The sequence below is a fragment of the Nicotiana sylvestris genome, chromosome 7, assembly GCF_000393655.2.
Source record: "Nicotiana sylvestris chromosome 7, ASM39365v2, whole genome shotgun sequence".
In the NCBI taxonomy this organism is placed as follows: domain Eukaryota; kingdom Viridiplantae; phylum Streptophyta; class Magnoliopsida; order Solanales; family Solanaceae; genus Nicotiana; species Nicotiana sylvestris.
Window position 1 is genome coordinate 40,921,193 of NC_091063.1, and position 18,025 is coordinate 40,939,217.

Genomic DNA, 18,025 nt, shown 5'->3' on the forward strand with positions numbered 1-18,025 from the left:
TAGATTGAGAGACAAAGAGAGTGGAGAAAGATTTGAAATTGTGCGTGACTGCATAAAGAAACCCTCTGAGAAAAAATGAGCTTTTAGTTGCGAGCAGAGAGTAACGAAATAGCGTTTTAGATTTTATTTTAAAAAATTAAAATCCCAACTCGCGCCCCCGCCCAGCCCCACACTAAAAAAAAAAATTAGAACCCGCCCCGCCCCCGTAAACGTTGTAACCCGCCTCGCCCCGCACCCGCATCACCTCATTGTCTCCCTACGTGCGTATAAACTTCCAGCACATTATGCTGTAATTTCATATGTAAAAGATTAAATCTCTAGCATATTATGCTGGAATTTTTTTAAATTTTTAAGAGTATTTTTATTCAGATTTTATTTTTACATAAAAAATGACTAAAATTTGATTAGTTTTGAAATTGTGGTCATTTTTTAATTAATCGGAGTTTATGCTTGGCTACTCTATTGGACTAACCTTTTCCCGGGATTCCAGAGCAAAGCACTTCGTTAACTCCGCCATTGCAGCACGATATATAAGTTTCTCATAGTATAAATCGTCTCTCTAGTCCCAAATGCATGCATTCCTCCGCCAACATCAACACCATCCACTTAGTCGACTCCCTCTTCCATCAACTCAGTCTCACGCTCAATCCATCTTCACAATGAGCTCATCCTCCTCCTTACTTCTTCCTTCCATTTCTCTCCATAACCGCGCCCCGCTCTCCCTCTCCAGCTCGAATTGCTTCCTTTCAAGCAATGGCATCCGAAGATTTAGCCGTATACATTTGGATAAGTCTAGGGTTTTCATGAGCGTTTCCGTTGGATCTCGAACTGCCGTCGATGATGCCTTGTTCGCTGACTATAAGCCCACCAATGCTTTTCTCTTCCCTGGACAGGTTTCAATTTCGTTTTTGTATTTTTTTATGTCTCGTACTGGATTGGATTGAGAAGAAGAAAAATGTTTGTGTTGTATAATTGCTTTACTGGTTTGAAAATTTGCTAGCTTTTGTGATGATTTTGGGTGCCTTTTATGCCTAATTCTGTTGTTCACTAGTCTAATTACTTGATTAGCATTTGTTGCAGAATCTGAAATTTTGATAATTACTCCCTCTCTTTTTCTCCAACATGATAATTACTCCCTTTGTCCCATATTAAGTGTCACACTTTACTTTTTTGTTTGTCCCCAAAAGAACAACAATTTTCTATATTTAGGAACAATTTAACTTTAAAAAAATTATCATTTTACCATTTTAGTCTAAGACGTGTTTTAGACCCCAAGTTTCAAGAGCCTTTCTTTATTTTTTAAGTCAAACAACGGAGACGGTACTTGATAAGTATTTCGTCTCTTCTTTATCTTACATTTCTGCTACTTGATTAGATTTTGAATGGAAAAAGGAAAGTCTATGTTGTACAATTGCTTTACTTCTTCAAGTGATTCGAAGTTAGGTTGAAAGTTTGCTAGCTTTGAGATCATTTTGTGTGGAATTTATGTTAATTCTATATTCAGTTGTCTAGTCACTTGATTGGTGCTTCTTGCCGATTTAAATGACGATAATTATTTAATAAATTTTCTGTCTCTTCATCTTAAATACGTTGTATAATTGCTTTGTTGCATCAACTGATTTTTGAAAATATGTTGGAAAATTTGCTTGCTTTAGATTCATTTTATGTGCGATTTGTGCTAATTCATTTTGTCTAGTTACTTGATTAGCATTCTTGCTGAATCAAAATGATCATAATCACTTGATAAGTATTTGTGCCTAAGAATGCTAGAATAATGTTTTCTTCAACATGGTGTAATGTAACCAGAGAAAGGCAGACATTGACTGAAGCTAGGAATATTATCATTTTAGTATTTCCAGATAATATGCAGTAAATTAGTGCCATCATGCTTCAACTTTGACCAGGTTCAATTACTCCGGCTACCTTCAAGCAGCTATAGTTCAAACCTATCTACCCATTGTTAATTTAGTGAATATCGGGTCTTTGGTTAAGTAGCTCTTGGTCATTACTGTAGATGACTAATTTCTAGAACAGTCGTGTCACTAAGATCACAATTATCCGATTAGTGGAGCTTCCGTAAAGTTCGTAGAAAACTATTTTATCTGCACTATACTTCTGCAGGGGGCACAATCTGTTGGAATGGGTGCAGAGGCTCAGAAGGTGCCTGCTGCAGCTGAATTATACAAGAGAGCAAATGAAATTATGGGGTAAATACATTGGTTCAAGTCTCCTAAAATTCGTTAGTCAACATTCTCAGAAGGTTGCTTAATCGCACAAATGCATCTGCAGTTTATCTTCTTCTTTTTTCCCCTAAAAAATCTTCATATTGTGTTTTTCTAATATTCAGGATTGAGGCGTAGCTGGTTAATGATGTTTTGATTGATACAAACAACAATGACTATGCCTCAGTCCCAAATAAGTCGTGAAGTCGGGGTCGTTTATCTGAGTCCTCACTGACCATGTTACTCAATTTAAACTCATCTCAGGCCAATATTACATAAATTGAAAATAAAAATAAAGTCAAAAAGTACTAGAAGTTCTTTATATTTTCTATAACGTATATATCTCTGAAAGGCTAAACAATTCCTAGAAAAGCATACGCATAAAGTAAAAGCTCTAACATAACCAAAACATATTTTCAACTACAAGGTATGTCCTGTATAGATCTTTTTCTTTCCTTGTGTCTTATATTTTGGTAAGTCTGCATGGATCCCAAGAAATTATATGTCCTTTGGTACAACTTCCTTCCGAGTGATTTTAGGTCTACCTCATACCCTTTTAACACTTCCACTCACCAATGATTTCACATTTACTGGACGGTGTATCTGGTGGTGACGCAGGACATGACCATACCTTGTCAAGCGAACTCTCATTTTATCCTTGATGTGTACTACTTGAACCTTCTTGAAATGTGGTCATTTCTGACTTTCTCTAGTCTAGATGTGTTCATTGATAATCAAGCATTTTATTTTAATATTCCTTTATTCTTGGTTTACAGGTTTGACCTTTTGGATATATGTATTAATGGTCCTAAAGAGAAGTTAGACTCCACTGTTTTAAGTCAGGTATTCTTTCATTAATCATTTCATCATTTTCCTTTTGGTTTGCTCCACATATCCTGTTTGGTATTGGGGTCTTATAGAATGACTTCCTAATAGTTACAACATATTGATTAATAAACAATATGCAGAAAAGGAAAGTAGAAGGCTTCTGTAATATATGCACATTTTGCTGTTAATGCATGCCTTTGTTTTTTGCTTTGCTCCTCCCAGAGATGATTTTATGGATGTTCTTTGTGATGACAATAGGATATAACTTTAACATCAATTTTTGACTAGCTCATAACTTACTTATTCCCAGCCAGCTATCTATGTCACTAGCTTAGCTGCAGTAGAGATACTCCGTGCTCGTGAGGGCGGTCAGCAAATAATTGATTCTGTTGATGTGACGTGTGGTCTAAGCTTGGGCGAATACACTGCTCTGGCGTTTGCAGGAGCTTTCAGGTTGCTACCCTGCATAACCTTATGGAAAGACATACATTAGGAGTTGCTTATGTATTAGATGTTACTTTTTTAATCCTTCAGTGTTTACCACTCTTTTAAATGCAAGTACTTAAATTTCATTATTGTCCCCATTGATCTATTGCCTCTGCCAGTTTCGAGGATGGGCTTAAGCTGGTCAAGCTAAGAGGAGAAGCTATGCAGGTAATGCTCAACAATCCAATGACAAAAAAATATATATCTTGCATGGAACTCTAAAAATATCTACTCTTTCCCTTACCTTCAGGACGCTGCTGATGCTGCAAAAAGTGCAATGGTTAGTATAATTGGACTGGACTCTGAGAAGGTACAAAAACTGTGTGATGCAGCTAATGAGGAAGTTGATGAAGCAAACAAAGTTCAGATTGCAAATTTCTTGTGCACTGTGAGTTTTTTCAAATGCTCTGTAACCAGACTAAATTCCATATTTAATATACATTTTGCAATATTGCACCTGGCTAAGCATTTTCCTGTTTTGTTGTTGACATTGTATATTTTTGTAGGGAAATTATGCAGTCTCCGGAGGTCTTAAAGGAGTGGAAGTGGTAGAAGCAAAAGCAAAATCATTCAAAGCTCGAATGACGGTATTTCCTTTCTCTCCAAATGCTGTAGTTTTGGCTGCCAACTGCCAATGGTGTTCGCATCTTAACATTGGATTTTGATTGTTCCAGGTACGTCTAGCTGTTGCTGGTGCTTTCCATACAAGTTTTATGAATCCAGCTGTCTCAAGACTAGAAGCTGCTCTAGGTGCAACAGAGATCAGAACTCCCAGAATACCAGTAATATCAAATGTTGACGCGCAACCACATGCAGATCCAGACACAATTAAGAAAATATTAGCTCGCCAGGTAAGAATACAAACAGTATATCCACAGCATTAAGTTAATTAATTATGGATGGACACAATCTATCTATGAATGTTGATTTGCCGTGTTTGAGTTATGCAGGTGACTTCACCAGTTCAATGGGAGACCACAGTGAAAACCCTCCTAACAAAAGGGCTAAAGAAGAGCTATGAATTAGGACCTGGAAAGGTGAGACCTATAACACTCAGAAATCTTCAGTTAACTGCTATACCTGATTAGGCGACTTTGATTTAAAAATCACTATGGTCAGAGAGGCAGCTTATGGCTTTATAACCAATGGTGTAATCTTCAGCAAGTGCTTGTTTTGGAATCTTATGTTTCAGGTTATTGCCGGTATTGTGAAGAGGATGGACAAAGGTGTTGTGATTGAAAACATCGGCGCCTGAGCTTTGCATTAAGGATATCATCCGTGCTTATTCTTTGAGCGACTTCGAGCTTCAGTTGTTGAATGTTAATGGCAGTATGGGCTTTCGATGGATATTGATGCGGTGAAACCGTACATATTCTATGCAAGTGTTATTGTTAAATCAATGTTTATGGTTGTCCTGGTAATTTTTCTTTCTTTAATGTGAATCTGGGCAGAGAAGTAAGCTCAGCAGACCATGAGATAGTGTTGCCTTTTCCGAGTGAGAATAGAATAATTAAATTCATTGTGCTTTGTGCTGACGATTTGGAAGTTTACAAGCAAGATAAAATAACTGTGCTAGCTCGGTAACGAGGATAGGTACATGAGATTTCAAGCGAAAACGGATAGTTAAAACTGCATCTGAGGCAGATTGATCAAAAACTATAAGGTCCTGCTTATACTACAAATAAATTCCGCTCATCAGTGCTCCTAATTTTTTTCTATGAAAAAACATATCGAAGAACACAGGTGCTCCAATCTCCGTATATTATGTTAGGATTTTCCACTATTTTTCAATGACTTTGCAAACGATGACTATTTTTCAATTACCAGTTCGAAAACTGGCTAGCCCGTGCTATTTTTATCAGAATGTATTCCGTCAATTTTTCCACGGAAACTTTACCAGACTAAGTTCGTTAATAGTTACCAATTTATACTAAAGTAGTACTATTTGTTAATCTTTTTTTCGGTCAATCTTAACAAAGATCATTCCGCAATTTAATTGTAAATAAATGACAGTTCCAAGTGTTGAGAGTTGCACACAAATAGAGAATCCAATACATCAGTCCATCATTGCATCAAATAGCAATTTATCCAGCAAAAGGATGAGCAACAGGTAACATAAAGTACTCACTGAAAAGTCGAACCAAGTTAGCGCAGTGACAAGTACTGTTAAAATTTCTTTCTTCCTGAAAAAATGCGCTCCAGAAACAGCGAGAAGATATTGTTAATATTCCTATGAATGGATTTCAATTTATAAAACCAGAAATGATCGTCTCAAGGTTGAACATACACCGTGTTATCAGGTATACTGATTACGATCAATGTTTGTTGCTACATTTTCGTTATACCAATATAATTATAAAATGACTTTCTTTCAATTGATATTGTAGATGTAGTTGGTTGTCTATATGGTATCGGCGACATGGAGAGTGTTGGACACAAGTGGAAAAAAAGGGACATCCAAGTTATAACTGATTAGTAAGCCACTTAACTCATTTGAAGGAGTGAAAAAGGACTATCTATTTGTTGTTAAGCTTATCAAAGAAGATGACATACAATATCATGATCTTAGGGCTAGATTGCAGATACAATGGGTTTGAAGCCAACAAGAAAAATATCATACACATCAAGAGAGAGACAACCAAATATACTGACTTTCTCGCAAATGAAGATCACAGACATAAAGAAGATCTACTAGTATGAGAAGAGGCGAAAAAAGAGGTGGAGTTTTTGTTTCTGGTAGATTTAAGCAATGTAACTTACATGAGATTTTGATATTTCTATTTAGTATTTCCTAACGTATCAAAAAAAGAAAAAAAAATAGAACTATAAATGATGATGTCCAAAATTATCATAGGCAATTATTAGGATGAGGTTGGTACTTGGTAGTAGTAAGCGGCCCGTCTCATATTACAGGGGTGAACCTATCATAAGGTCCTTTGCCAATAATCATGCAATATTTAATCTTCAAATTAGTAAACCATATCCAACATATTCTTTTTGGAATTTCAAAACAGGAATAATATATCTTATGAATTCCTTTCTTAGTGATTCAGCTTTCTATCTTACAAAAGATAAAGAGCTGCTTTATATGTCACTTCAGTAAGGTTTAGATTAGATGTTCAACTCATTTCATCAATTCGTTTCGCAATTCAAATAAATTTGTTTTCCTATTTGTTGTACGATTTTCGTTAACACTTTGATCTAAATAAAGGCCTCTTTAGTTTTTTGAATTATGTTCATTACCATGACATAATGCCATTTTTTTTAATATGTTGCTTTTGGAGGCCCCTTCAGTTTAGTAAAGATTCTATTAGTAGTTGTTTAAGACTGGTATGAAAATTCAAGCTGCAGCTCTTTGGATAAAGTTATGATTCATTCTACATTTAAATGTTCATATGTACACTTACATGTGTTAGCGGACATTTTGTTTACTTATTGGATAGTACAGAAGATTCAACTCTTTGAAGTATAACAGTTTCTTCTCCATCTCCAATTGAGACAGTGGAATCAGTACGCGTACCATCAGTTGACAGGCTTTGAGTCTGCCAGAAGTGACTTCTCATCGATCTGAATCCTGAACCGGTTGTTGAAATCCCTGGATCAGAAAGGACATCTTGAACGAGAGTTTGGCCTTCAAGCATGCTTACCACTTGAGACATTGTTGGTCTAAGTGTTGGAGATGCATTAGTGCATGAAAGTGCAACATTTAGTACCACCATTGCTTCTTGTGCTGAGTAGTTGGAACCTAAGTCTGGATCAACCAATTCCAATATACTTCCGCGCTCTTGCATAACATAAGCCTAACCCAAATAGATCAAAATATATAACAGTTAATGTACTGGGAAAATATGACATGCTAAGCAAATTTTGAGAAGTTCTTTTGAGTCTGAACGTTCAAGTTGATGTAGGGAACAATAATAATATGTCATTACTCAGTTTTAATTAACATGTTCTGGTTTAACATGAAAGTAGAAGGGGATGTCCTTAAGGATGATGGAAGCAAAAAATACTCAATCTTAAGAGGGAAAAAACAGTTACCCAGTCAAGAAGATAAACACAATCTTCCGCTGGCCTATAATTTGTATTGCTTTTCCCACTAACAATCTCCAATGCAACAACTCCATAGCTGTAAATATCTGCTTTACTAGTTAAGTAGCCGCGCATTGCATATTCTGGAGCCATGTAACCCCTGTATCATCAAATAACCGAAGAAGTTCCAACATATCAGATCTTGGGTTCCTCGCCATTAATACAGTTACTTGCTAATTTAAAGAGTTTTCTGACTTAAGCAACCTCCACATTTCTTAAGATTTGAAGTAGCAATAAGATATCTGGTTCACTAATAGCTCTTTTGAATTCCAAAATAGGAAATTATGATTAAACTAAGTGAGATGTCATGGCGCTAATAATTAGTAAACCAAGGAGTTACATGGTAGGGAAAGAGAGGTGGATTTACACTGATAAATAAAGTTTTATATTACTACTCTATAATGGCTGTTTAATATCTGGAAAAAGCTATATTTCTCTAGGTAAGTAAGAAGTTCTTGGCTTGTTTACTTTTTAGCAGATTATACCTGCAAAATTGCTGTGTGATGAGAACAGTACCATGATTGTTTCAAAATACATGAGAGGATTAAATGTCAAACCATTTTCTCTAAGTACGTATCAACCAAAGATCGTTCTAATGGTATTGGAACAAGAGGAACTAGTTTCATCATACTTACACAGTTCCTGCAATCCGTGTACTAATATGGGTATTATCATCCTCATGGAGCTTCGCCAAGCCAAAATCTGATATTTTAGGATTGAAGTCCTTGTCAAGCAAAATATTACTGGTCTTGATATCTCTGTGGACTATCTTCATGCTTGACTCCTCATGAAGGTACGCTAAACCTCTTGCAATTCCTAGGCAAATTTTCCTTCGTGTCGGCCAGTCTAATTTCATTTTGCAGATTGGTCCTTTGCCTAATGTACGAGAAAGATAAAAGAAAAGAAAAGAAAAGAAAAGCAAGAATAGATCAGCTCAGTAAGATAAACAATGTCAAGTGCATAAGCAGCAGACATATTTTGGGTGATCACAGGATGGAAGTATTTACCAAAAAGAGCACGAGATACACAGTTATTTTCCATGTACTCGTACACTAATAATAATTGATTTCCTTGAATGCAACATCCATAAAGCTTTACGAGATTCGGATGCTGTACTGCAGATATCATACCTACTTCATTCAAAAATTCTCTAGTTCCTTGTTTTGACTTTGAAGAAAGTTGCTTCACTGCTATTAATGTTCCATCAGATAATAGACCCTGTATAAAAGAATCATGATTCAAAATGCAGTTCACAGTTGAGCAGCTTATGGTCAACTTAAGCTGGCAAGATGACAAATTGACAATAAGCTGTGACATGCTAAGTTACTGGAGATAGTACACCTTGATTGAAATGAACCCCACATATTTTACTCATAACAACAAGAAATCTGCATCTCTATTGAAGGAAAATGATCAGTAAATTCCACGTGACTTGGCTATAGCAATATATATGGTGATAGAAGTGTGAAGACTCCTATTACAGAAAAAGTTTACACATCCATTGAAGGTCTCTGGAATTATAGACTTTTAGGCTTTCATTTTCTCTTCTAAGAGGCATGTTCACTATGCCATTATGATGCTGATATTTATAGTTATATATGGTGATCTAATATGTTCTGGGAAAGATGATTACCTTATAAACTGAACCGAAACCACCTTCCCCTATCTTGTTTGCTGGGTCAAAATTCTTTGTCGCGGCTTTAATCTGTCTGAGAGTAAATAGTCCAGCTTGTAGATCCAGTCCTTGAAGTTCTGTTCAAGAGGAAAAGTATCTCAGTGGGAGGTAATGGCTATAACACTACTATATTTCTTTCGAGGTTCATATAGGACCTGGTCAAGTTCTTCAGACCATTAATGATTTTGAAAGCCTAAATTGGTTGATGAGATGAACGAGTCAAAAGAATGTAAAGTATAACTTCACGTATTTAAGGTGATATACTTTGGTAAGAAGTAAAATAATAGCTAGAACGTATTCATCTAGCTCAGTATTTAACTTAAAATATTGTACAAAAGCATTATATTCTTTGTTGTATGTGCCAGTGGGTGCATGTCTGGCTATCTAGCCATCACATATCCATATTTATTTTGGTTGTGTACCCAAGAATGTAACAGTCAATTGTATTTTGAAAGTATCTGGACACAAGATAAACAACCACTGAACTCAGAATGATTTGATAAACAAAGTTAACAGGATTATGGTCAAATTATCAAAGGAGGATAATGGAGTAGAGTTGCGGTAGGTTAACAGTCTATAAAAGAAGGTTGTAATCAAATGATTTAATATGAATGACATTCCTGGTACAGAGAAGGTTAAAGAATATTTTTGTTGACCCTACAATAGGAAGGTCAAATAAAACGGGATGTAATTGATATTATGATAGAAATTTCAAAGTAAAATTCCAATAGTTATTTACCTTTATCAGCAGATACTTTTTCTCCAAGACAGCCTGTCTTATACAAGATACCAATGATCAGAAGGAAAAGAAACAGCGATCCAGCTATTGCCCCGGCCAATATGCCAACATGAATTTTACTCCGTTGAGTGGCAGGCAAAGGAGGTGTAAAATCTGCATGGAGAAGGAAAAAGAATGTGACATCTCCAGAACTTTGACGATTTTTGCAAGCCAGTCTGACTTGCATATGCAATTTGAAACATTTTTCTAGTAAATCATAGTATAAATCCGGATGCTTCCACTACCAAACAAGATTAAGGAACTGAATTGGGGACGTATAAGAGGCCCCCTCATTGTAAATGCATCATGCAAATTAAGGGTATAAGACAACCCTTTTAGGTTCCAGCGTAAATACTTATGCCTCAGTAAAAAGTAGCAGTATGACAATTAGATGGTTACAGACCCTTAAAATGATAAGCTTTATGCTTTCTAATAAAAAAGCACATAACAAGATGAAATTTTACCCGTGTGTGAATTGGTTATTCCATTCAAAACAGCCTTAAAACCTTTTATAAGCCTTGATATATGCCCCCTATGGCATTCAGTAAATAGGATTCGTATATGCAACTGTGAGCAAGATAACTGTAAACATGAAGAGAGTAAGGGTACATACTAGGATCCACTGATATAGCTGAAATTAGAGGACCATAAACCCCTCTAACGGGAATTCCTGTAGTCCCCTTTCCTGCCCAGTAAAAATGGATCTTCAGCGTGTGGCTTGTCACAGCTGCACTGAAAGTCTTCACAATGGGCTTAGCCGGCCCACCAGCTTCTTTTGCAATGTTAAAATCCTTCAACACCAATTTTTCCTGTCTCAAGAAGACAAAATAAATACTCTGGTAGCAGCAAACATGAAATTCATACTCATTTCATTTCCCTCCTGTCTATGAAATTTACCTGCAAGTAGACATCAAATATCCGCTCTCCAAGACTGTTGAATGAAGTATCATTTGTGAATATTATCTCCGCAAAATGGAGCTTGACAGTATAGTTTCCATTCATTAGACACTGTCCATAATATGTGAGGGAGAGGGGAGATGCACGTGCAGTTTTGTATAGTTCAACTTCTGGAGCCTTGACATTAAGCAGGGCAGAGACATTGGTGTCGATATAGACATCAGAATCAACGTCATTATCCATGAAATTTCCTGTGCTGCTAAATGCCCAGTTATGTCTTGAATAATACATAGAAGCACCTCTGGCTTCTAAATCAGCTTCATATGTTTTGCGGCTTGTACCATTCTTGATTGATACTTCCTTGCCTCCACAATTGATGTACAAAGAATACTCTTCTGCTCACCAGTAAACAATGGAATTCTTAATGGAAGATCAGCAGAAAATCATATGGACAGATCAGAAGACAGTAATACGGTTATTGGATTCTCAGTATTAGAATTCCTGAATTTATGTAACTGGATAACGCTATGATTAGTTCCCTTGTTTTTTCACACGCCTAAGTAGATAAATTGTAAGCAAATGGAAAGTTATTATACATAGATCTTTTTCAATTCACAAAAGAAGATACTTCTCTATTGATCCAACAGCCATAAGCTTGCCTCCCTTCAGCCTACTAGTCAAACTTGTGTAAAACTCATAAATGTCAATGTTGTTTCACTTTTATATTTTCTACCAACAGCTGACCTCATACTACAAGTCCACCTATTTATCTGACAGGAGACAAAGGTTTTGTTCTGCTATCAATCAGGAAATGAACTCGTAAAACTCTACTTACGCTTATTTGTTGGTTCCGAACAAGGGAAATCATGCTTCAGGCAAGGATGAACTTTGTTTCTGCTATACAGAAGACAAAACAAAAAGTCGTTAGTGTGCTTAGAAAAGTTCTATATCATATATCAAATGTTATAGGAAAACTCGAGAAAACAATAGTTTCCTCTGAAGGATCACTGCAACAGATAAATGAGACATAGGCACATTGGTCTTACGATTCTTGTCCCAACGCAGAGTAGCTCTCCACCAAGTTTCTGGATAAATTGTTTTACTGTTAGAAACTACTGCAGACAAATAAGCCAGATGAAAAATAACCAATTTTATCAGATAACTTACACACTTCCACGCGGACATTCAATAGGTGCTGTGGTTTCCCATGTAAAATTGTTATACGAAACGTCTCTGTGAGGCAAACAAACGACCAAATTAAAACGAAAGTTTAGGAAGTCGACGATAATAACTTCTTCCTCAATCGGGTTTGACGCTTGGCAATAATCTATTCTAACTATTTATTTTTTTTTGCGATTCTTCTTTGGCAATGATATACTCAATCTAAGCCACTATTTGGACAAAAGGCATGCAGTTCATAAACAAAATTTTATACAGCAATTGCCAATTGGGAACTGATTGCAAGTTTATAGGAAATAAGTTGAGAAAACAGCATACACATTCTTATTTCTTGATAAAATCCACCCAGGAACAGGTCCAGTAAGTTTGTTTCCTGTCAAATACCTGCAATTTACCAGAAGAATAAAAGAAGAGAAAAATGTAAGCCTAACATTGATAAGCAAGCATATGGCTAGAAAGAAACAAGGATATCTGAAGAATATCCACTTACATAAAATCTACTTTGGATAGGTGTACAAAAGATGACGGGATCTCACCAGACAAGCTGTTAAAACTAAGGTCCCTAAATTCACAAAGCAAATAATAGTAAGTTCCATGGCAAAACAAATCTCAGCTGAAAAATGTCAGAATCTTAAAGAATGTGTATATATCATGAAAACAGATAAGACATTTTTCTTTCCCTGAAGATACTAATCAAAAGATGTTGTCACAGTTAAAATTAAAATAAGGCCACAGTCATTACTTTGTGCACCTCATTCGATCTTTGTAAGACTTTTCATAGAATAACTCATTGGTTCAAAGGAGGAAAAGATACTTCCTTCATTTCAAATGTATAATCATCAATAGAAAAGTTGTCAGTGTGACAATATCCTAATAGTTAGACATTTAAGATACTCTGCTACCCCAGTCGATTTCCTGGGAAAAAACATCTTTGATTGCTGTTATTAATTTTTGACTAATCACAACATGTTTCCTCCATACACAAAGAATAGTGAGGTTCGGTATCTTCAGCATTTGCCTCTTCAGGGCGCTGCCAGAAACAACCCCCTTCCCCAAAGAAAAGGTTTCAATAAGCAGGAGAACTCAATCGAAAAAAAGTTAGTGAAATTCTTAAAACTTACAGTGTCTTCAATTTCTTCATGTCCCCTATATATTCAGGAATCTCACCATGAATTAAGCACTTCCTTAGTATTCTGCATTGCACAAGAGCAATTAAGAATCTTTTATCGGGAATTGCTTCCAAATTATTGAAATGGAATGTCCTCCAAGCAGTCCATTAGAGGAAGAAGAAGTAAAGAAACTCACAGTACTTTCATGGATTCTAGATTATCTAATGGTGGAAAACCAGATTTTCCACTTTTTAGGTCACTGATCCTTCTGAAATTCATCAAAGAAAAAAAACAATAATTAGTTTACTTCTCAAAGCAACCAAAGCTGAACAGGAGTTTCACATTGACTTACAAATCAATTAAGCTGGTAAGGGAAGATATAGCAGAAGGGATAGGACCCTCCAGAGAACAGCCTTGTATATGCCTGCAAAAATTAGAGTAACATTGAAGGTTCATGAAATCAGAACAACAACTGAAATATGCAGCAAAATTTGGAGTTTTGCCTCCTAACATTCCTGAGAAGCTAGAAACTGGAGTTCAGAGAGTTTACAGTTTCTCAATTTTTGTCCAGTTGCTGATAAATTTTGGTATCTTTCCAGTGAAATTGTTGTCACTTATCCTCCTAATATCGCCAAACAACATAGCATATAATGAGTTAGTTGTTGAATTTGATTACAAAGGAACAAATACCAGAACAAAAATAGTTATAAAATGAAATGTCAACTTAAGATCCTCAAGGATATTATAGCGGAATCAGGGACAGTTAGTAATAGAAGCTAGTGCTATAACCGCAACCAAAAGAAAACTGAAAAATAAGAAAGTTAATTATGTGATCATCCATCACAAAAGAAAGAAAGAATGAGCAAATGAGAGAGATTTTGAAGTGTGAACTCACAAATCAGTTAAGTTGGTTAGCTTGTCCAATGTGGGTGGCAAAGCTCCGGTGAACTCATTTGACGACAACACGCTGAAAATTAAGGCAGAGATGCATTAATAAAAGGTGAAAACGACTAAGGAAATCCAGAACGGAAAAAAAACGTGCATAAATAAAATAGGAGATAAAATAATTACAGCTTTTCCATATGAACCAAGTTGCCAATTTCTGGAGGAATTGATCCTGAAAATCTGTTTCCTTCAATACTCCTGTATTGATGACAATCATAGAAGAAGTGCTTTAACTCTCACAGAACCGAATACAGGTGATCATAACTTCTTGTCAGAGCAGCAGTTTGCTTTTGAAATAAAATGCTTTAGGAAAAGAAATTTAAAAGAAATACACACACAGAGACATGACATATAGGGATCTTTTTTTTTACACCACCATATCATGACTATCACTTCAGTATCACATTATAGTTTAAGATGTTCAATCTAGGAATCACTTGACTCAAATAGTAAAGGATTTAAACAATATACACCGATTGTATAACAATTTGTGCGCACCTCAATTAATTTTCTACCTCTCACTAGTACAAGGTATCAGGTAACTCTGTCCACCACGGCTTATACAGATGAGGTGAGAGGAAACCTAATATTTTTGTCTCCATTGAGATTTGAACCAGAGACCCCATGGTTCTCCGGTCACTTCATCGACCACTAGGCTACACTACACCTTTGGGTGCCAAGTTACTAATTATATTTATCAGAAAAATTTACTTGTAATTACCTTATATGACCTAATTGTGTAAATACTTTATACAGTTAGCAAGTAGTAGAACTTAAACTCAATGTAAAAAAGATTGAAATAACACATTTCAGCACAAATTAAATGCAACGGTAGAAATGACAAGTAGGAATCAAAAAAGATTTGATCTTACAGGTTCCTAAGCGTAGGGATTTTGGTGAGAACTTTTGGAAATGGACCAGACAAGTGGTTTCCCATAACAGAGCTGCAAATTTAAATAACAAGTGTTTACATGCCAAATAGCCTATTCTAAACCAGAATAGAAAAATTAAGCAGTAATGAAAATATTTAAGGTGAGAAATAGCTAATACAGGCCAAGCAAGCGCAGTGACGCCCACTGAGACGGGATTGAACCATTGAGATAATTACGACTGAGGTCCCTGCATAATCATAATTTTGTTGGATTAGTGCAGATTCTAAGTTTTGAACATTTAAATATATATATCAAAGGATAAATTCTATTGAGTAATGTTGTAATGAGGACTTACAACTGCTTAAGATGCCGAAGTTGAGCGAATTCTGGTGGAACATTTGCTGAAATATTCTGTGCTTTCAGAGCTCTGTGGCATATAAATAAATTTTGGTGTTTAGCTTTCGACTAGTGACATTGCATTGCATGTAAGTTCAACATAGATGGGCTAAATGAAATTTTACATAACTTATAGCCTGTTTGGTCAAGCTTATTTTTGGTCAAAAGTGTTTTTTTTTTGTTTGCCAAAAGCACTTTTGGTGTCTGGAAGGAAAAAAAGTGTTTTTGAGGAGAATCAAAAGCAGTTTTGGAGAAACAGAAAAAAGTAGTTTCTCTTCAAAAGCACTTTTTTAAGAAACACTTTTGAGAAAAATACACTTAGAAACAGTTTTTTAAAGCTTGGCCAAACACTAATTGCTGCTCAGAAGTGTTTTCAAACTAATTAGTCAAACACAAACTACTTCTCACCAAAAGTACTTTTGAGAAAAGCACTTTTGAAAAAAAACACTTCTCAAAATAAGCTGATTTTTTACGGCTTGACCAAACGGGCTATTAATCGAGACAAAGAGGATGTTGTTTATTTGGTAGGTTTTTGAGAAAGTTCAACTTCAATACGCTAGGGTGGTTTGGTAGAATGGCGGGATAAACTGGTATGACTTAGATATCTCATGGAATTAACTATCTCGCATTCTATATTGTATAATTAATCCCACCATAATTTTAGTGTGAAATTTATTCTGAAATTAGCTAATACCAAACATGAAATAGCTAATCCCAAATTTTATCTTGGAATTATTATGCTAATCTCTTATACCAAACTACCAGTGTGGAAGAATACTCGTGCATTTTCACATCATCTAAAATATAATTGTCCATAATAATTAAATTGGTAATCTGAATTACAAAGCCTGGAACTCTAAATAATTTTTACAGTATTAATGTATATAAATTAAATTTTTCTCGAAATAGTATTTTTTAATACACTTATTGAAAAAAAAAATTGAAAAATTGAAATATATCTAAGTTTTTGAAAACTTTACTACACCCTTCCTTTCAATTTAGATGAGGTAATTTGACTCGACACGGAGTTTAAGAAAAAAAAAAGACTTTTGACACTTGTAGTCTTAAAAACTTAAGTGGTAAAAGCTTTGTGGGGCCATGACATTTGTGTGGTTATAAAAATTTCTCATTAAGGGTAAAATGAGTAAAATGAAGAGTTTAAAGTTGAATTATTTCCAAATTTAAAAATATATTATTTATTTTGAAACAGACTAAAAAGAAAAAATACTTATCTAATTTTTAAAATGGAGGGAGTGCTATTTAAGCTCATGGGGTCCACTGACACCTCACTACTGGCTGGACTGGACAGCCAAATAAGACGGTGACTCAATTTTCAGTGAACCATAGAAGTAAGTGTTACTTAAAGCGAACACATTCATTTCATTTCCTATTCGCAAAAGGTCTGCCACTGTAGAATTAGAAGGATCAAAACAAATGTACAGATTCAAAGTCTCAATCTTTCAAACTTAATCAAGAACAACTCCCTTAATCTCAATCTTCTCATTTTGCCAACAAAAAAAGCAGTCCGGTGTATCCTGCGTTCATGCAGGATTCAGAGAAGGGAGTGTGATGATAATCATCATACCCTAATACAAGCATCAATGAGTGATTACAAACTCGAACTCGTGAATCATAGGTCTCATGAATAAAACTTTATCGTTACTCCAAGAGTGCAAATTTTATTATGTTTGTTCAAAAACAAATTAGATAGAGAGGATGTTATACATACATGGAGGTAACATGGCAGGTAGAATTGTTGTTAAAAGAGCAATCACAAGCAACAGAACTCTCAAGTCCTTTAACAGTAACTGCAACACTCCAATTTCCTTCTCCACTGCAAGGATCCTTGTTAAAATCCCAATCTCTTTTCCCAAGCTTTTTGGCTATCTCTTTCAATGCTTTCACTGCATATATAAAATGAACCCAAGGGAGAATTGAAAAGCCAGATAATATTTTACAAAGTAGGAATATATATATATATATGTAGACATAATTAAACAAGTTTATAATTACCTTCTGCTGGATGGAGCTTGGACTTAGAATTAGTGGCTGCTAAACAGTAAACTGTGAAGAAAACTAACAAAAGAGAAGAAGAGAATGCAGATTTAAGAAGCATCATGCTCATTTTCAAGCTAGTACGAAATCCTTAGAGAATTTCAGCACTCCATTTTATTATAAGCAAGGGACAAGAAAAAAGAAGATTGGGTGAAAGTTCATTTTATAAGAGTGAAGTGCTGATGAGGTGGGAGCATTATACGTATGTAGTAGGAGATAAGAGAATTAATTTGAACAATGACGGGATTGGTTGGTAGTGACAATTGCGACACCCCTTTCTTGGATATTTTTATTACTCTAGTATATTGCAAATTCTTTAAGATTAATTTTCTCTTACTTTTTTTTGTGGTGTTTTTAATATTTTAATCAGATTCTTGAAACACTGTATACTAAATTTGTCCCATTCGGTACTGTCACTCGGCCCGTTTCGATTGTATCGAACTCATTTCACCGTGCAATTTAACCTATTTTTTTAGTTTCCCACCCAGTGTTCG

At 35.4% G+C, this 18,025-nt stretch overlaps 2 protein-coding genes across 4 annotated transcripts; one reads left to right on the plus strand and one right to left on the minus strand.

The window, feature by feature from the left end:
* Positions 1–468: 468 nt before the first annotated feature.
* On the plus strand, positions 469–5,071 carry LOC104248364 (uncharacterized). The gene is made up of 10 exons (XM_009804616.2): positions 469–893; positions 2,122–2,207; positions 2,999–3,065; positions 3,361–3,503; positions 3,656–3,704; positions 3,787–3,924; positions 4,043–4,123; positions 4,211–4,387; positions 4,487–4,573; positions 4,729–5,071. Exons 1-10 carry the CDS (start codon positions 570–572, stop codon positions 4,789–4,791), a joined length of 1,215 nt encoding a protein of 404 aa, XP_009802918.1. The 5' UTR covers positions 469–569; the 3' UTR covers positions 4,792–5,071.
* Positions 5,072–6,869: 1,798 nt separating this feature from the next.
* LOC104248363 (probable LRR receptor-like serine/threonine-protein kinase At1g07650) lies at positions 6,870–17,705 on the minus strand. 3 transcript variants are annotated; one of them, XM_009804615.2, is made up of 24 exons: positions 17,490–17,705; positions 17,206–17,380; positions 15,436–15,507; positions 15,259–15,327; positions 15,081–15,152; positions 14,335–14,406; positions 14,159–14,230; positions 13,814–13,885; positions 13,616–13,687; positions 13,460–13,531; positions 13,276–13,347; positions 12,645–12,716; positions 12,473–12,538; positions 12,143–12,208; positions 12,022–12,060; positions 11,811–11,872; positions 10,976–11,370; positions 10,692–10,887; positions 10,040–10,192; positions 9,259–9,377; positions 8,756–8,843; positions 8,261–8,501; positions 7,575–7,725; positions 6,870–7,336 (listed from the first exon to the last, which is right to left on the minus strand). In XM_009804615.2, exons 1-24 carry the CDS (start codon positions 17,599–17,601, stop codon positions 6,965–6,967), a joined length of 2,952 nt encoding a protein of 983 aa, XP_009802917.1. In that variant the 5' UTR covers positions 17,602–17,705; the 3' UTR covers positions 6,870–6,964. The 3 variants fall into 3 exon arrangements, with proteins under 3 accessions (XP_009802917.1, XP_009802916.1, XP_009802915.1); XM_009804614.2 differs by having other exon boundaries at positions 8,633–8,843; positions 11,811–11,869; positions 17,490–17,704; XM_009804613.2 differs by having other exon boundaries at positions 8,633–8,843; positions 17,490–17,704.
* Positions 17,706–18,025: the final 320 nt, after the last annotated feature.

Excerpts from the sequence above, each read along its gene's own strand:
- LOC104248364 (XM_009804616.2), top strand. The coding sequence starts at position 570 with ATGCATGCATTCCTCCGCCAACATCAACACCATCCACTTAGTCGACTC. Across the intron at positions 4,388-4,486 it reads AGAAAATATTAGCTCGCCAG|GTGACTTCACCAGTTCAATG; the intron begins GTAAGAATACAA and ends TGAGTTATGCAG. Across the intron at positions 4,574-4,728 it reads ATGAATTAGGACCTGGAAAG|GTTATTGCCGGTATTGTGAA; the intron begins GTGAGACCTATA and ends CTTATGTTTCAG.
- LOC104248363 (XM_009804613.2), bottom strand. The coding sequence starts at position 17,601 with ATGAGCATGATGCTTCTTAAATCTGCATTCTCTTCTTCTCTTTTGTTA. Across the intron at positions 13,348-13,459 it reads CTAGAATCCATGAAAGTACT|AATACTAAGGAAGTGCTTAA; the intron begins GTGAGTTTCTTT and ends TGTGCAATGCAG. Across the intron at positions 11,873-12,021 it reads TCTGCGTTGGGACAAGAATC|CAGAAACAAAGTTCATCCTT; the intron begins GTAAGACCAATG and ends TCTTCTGTATAG.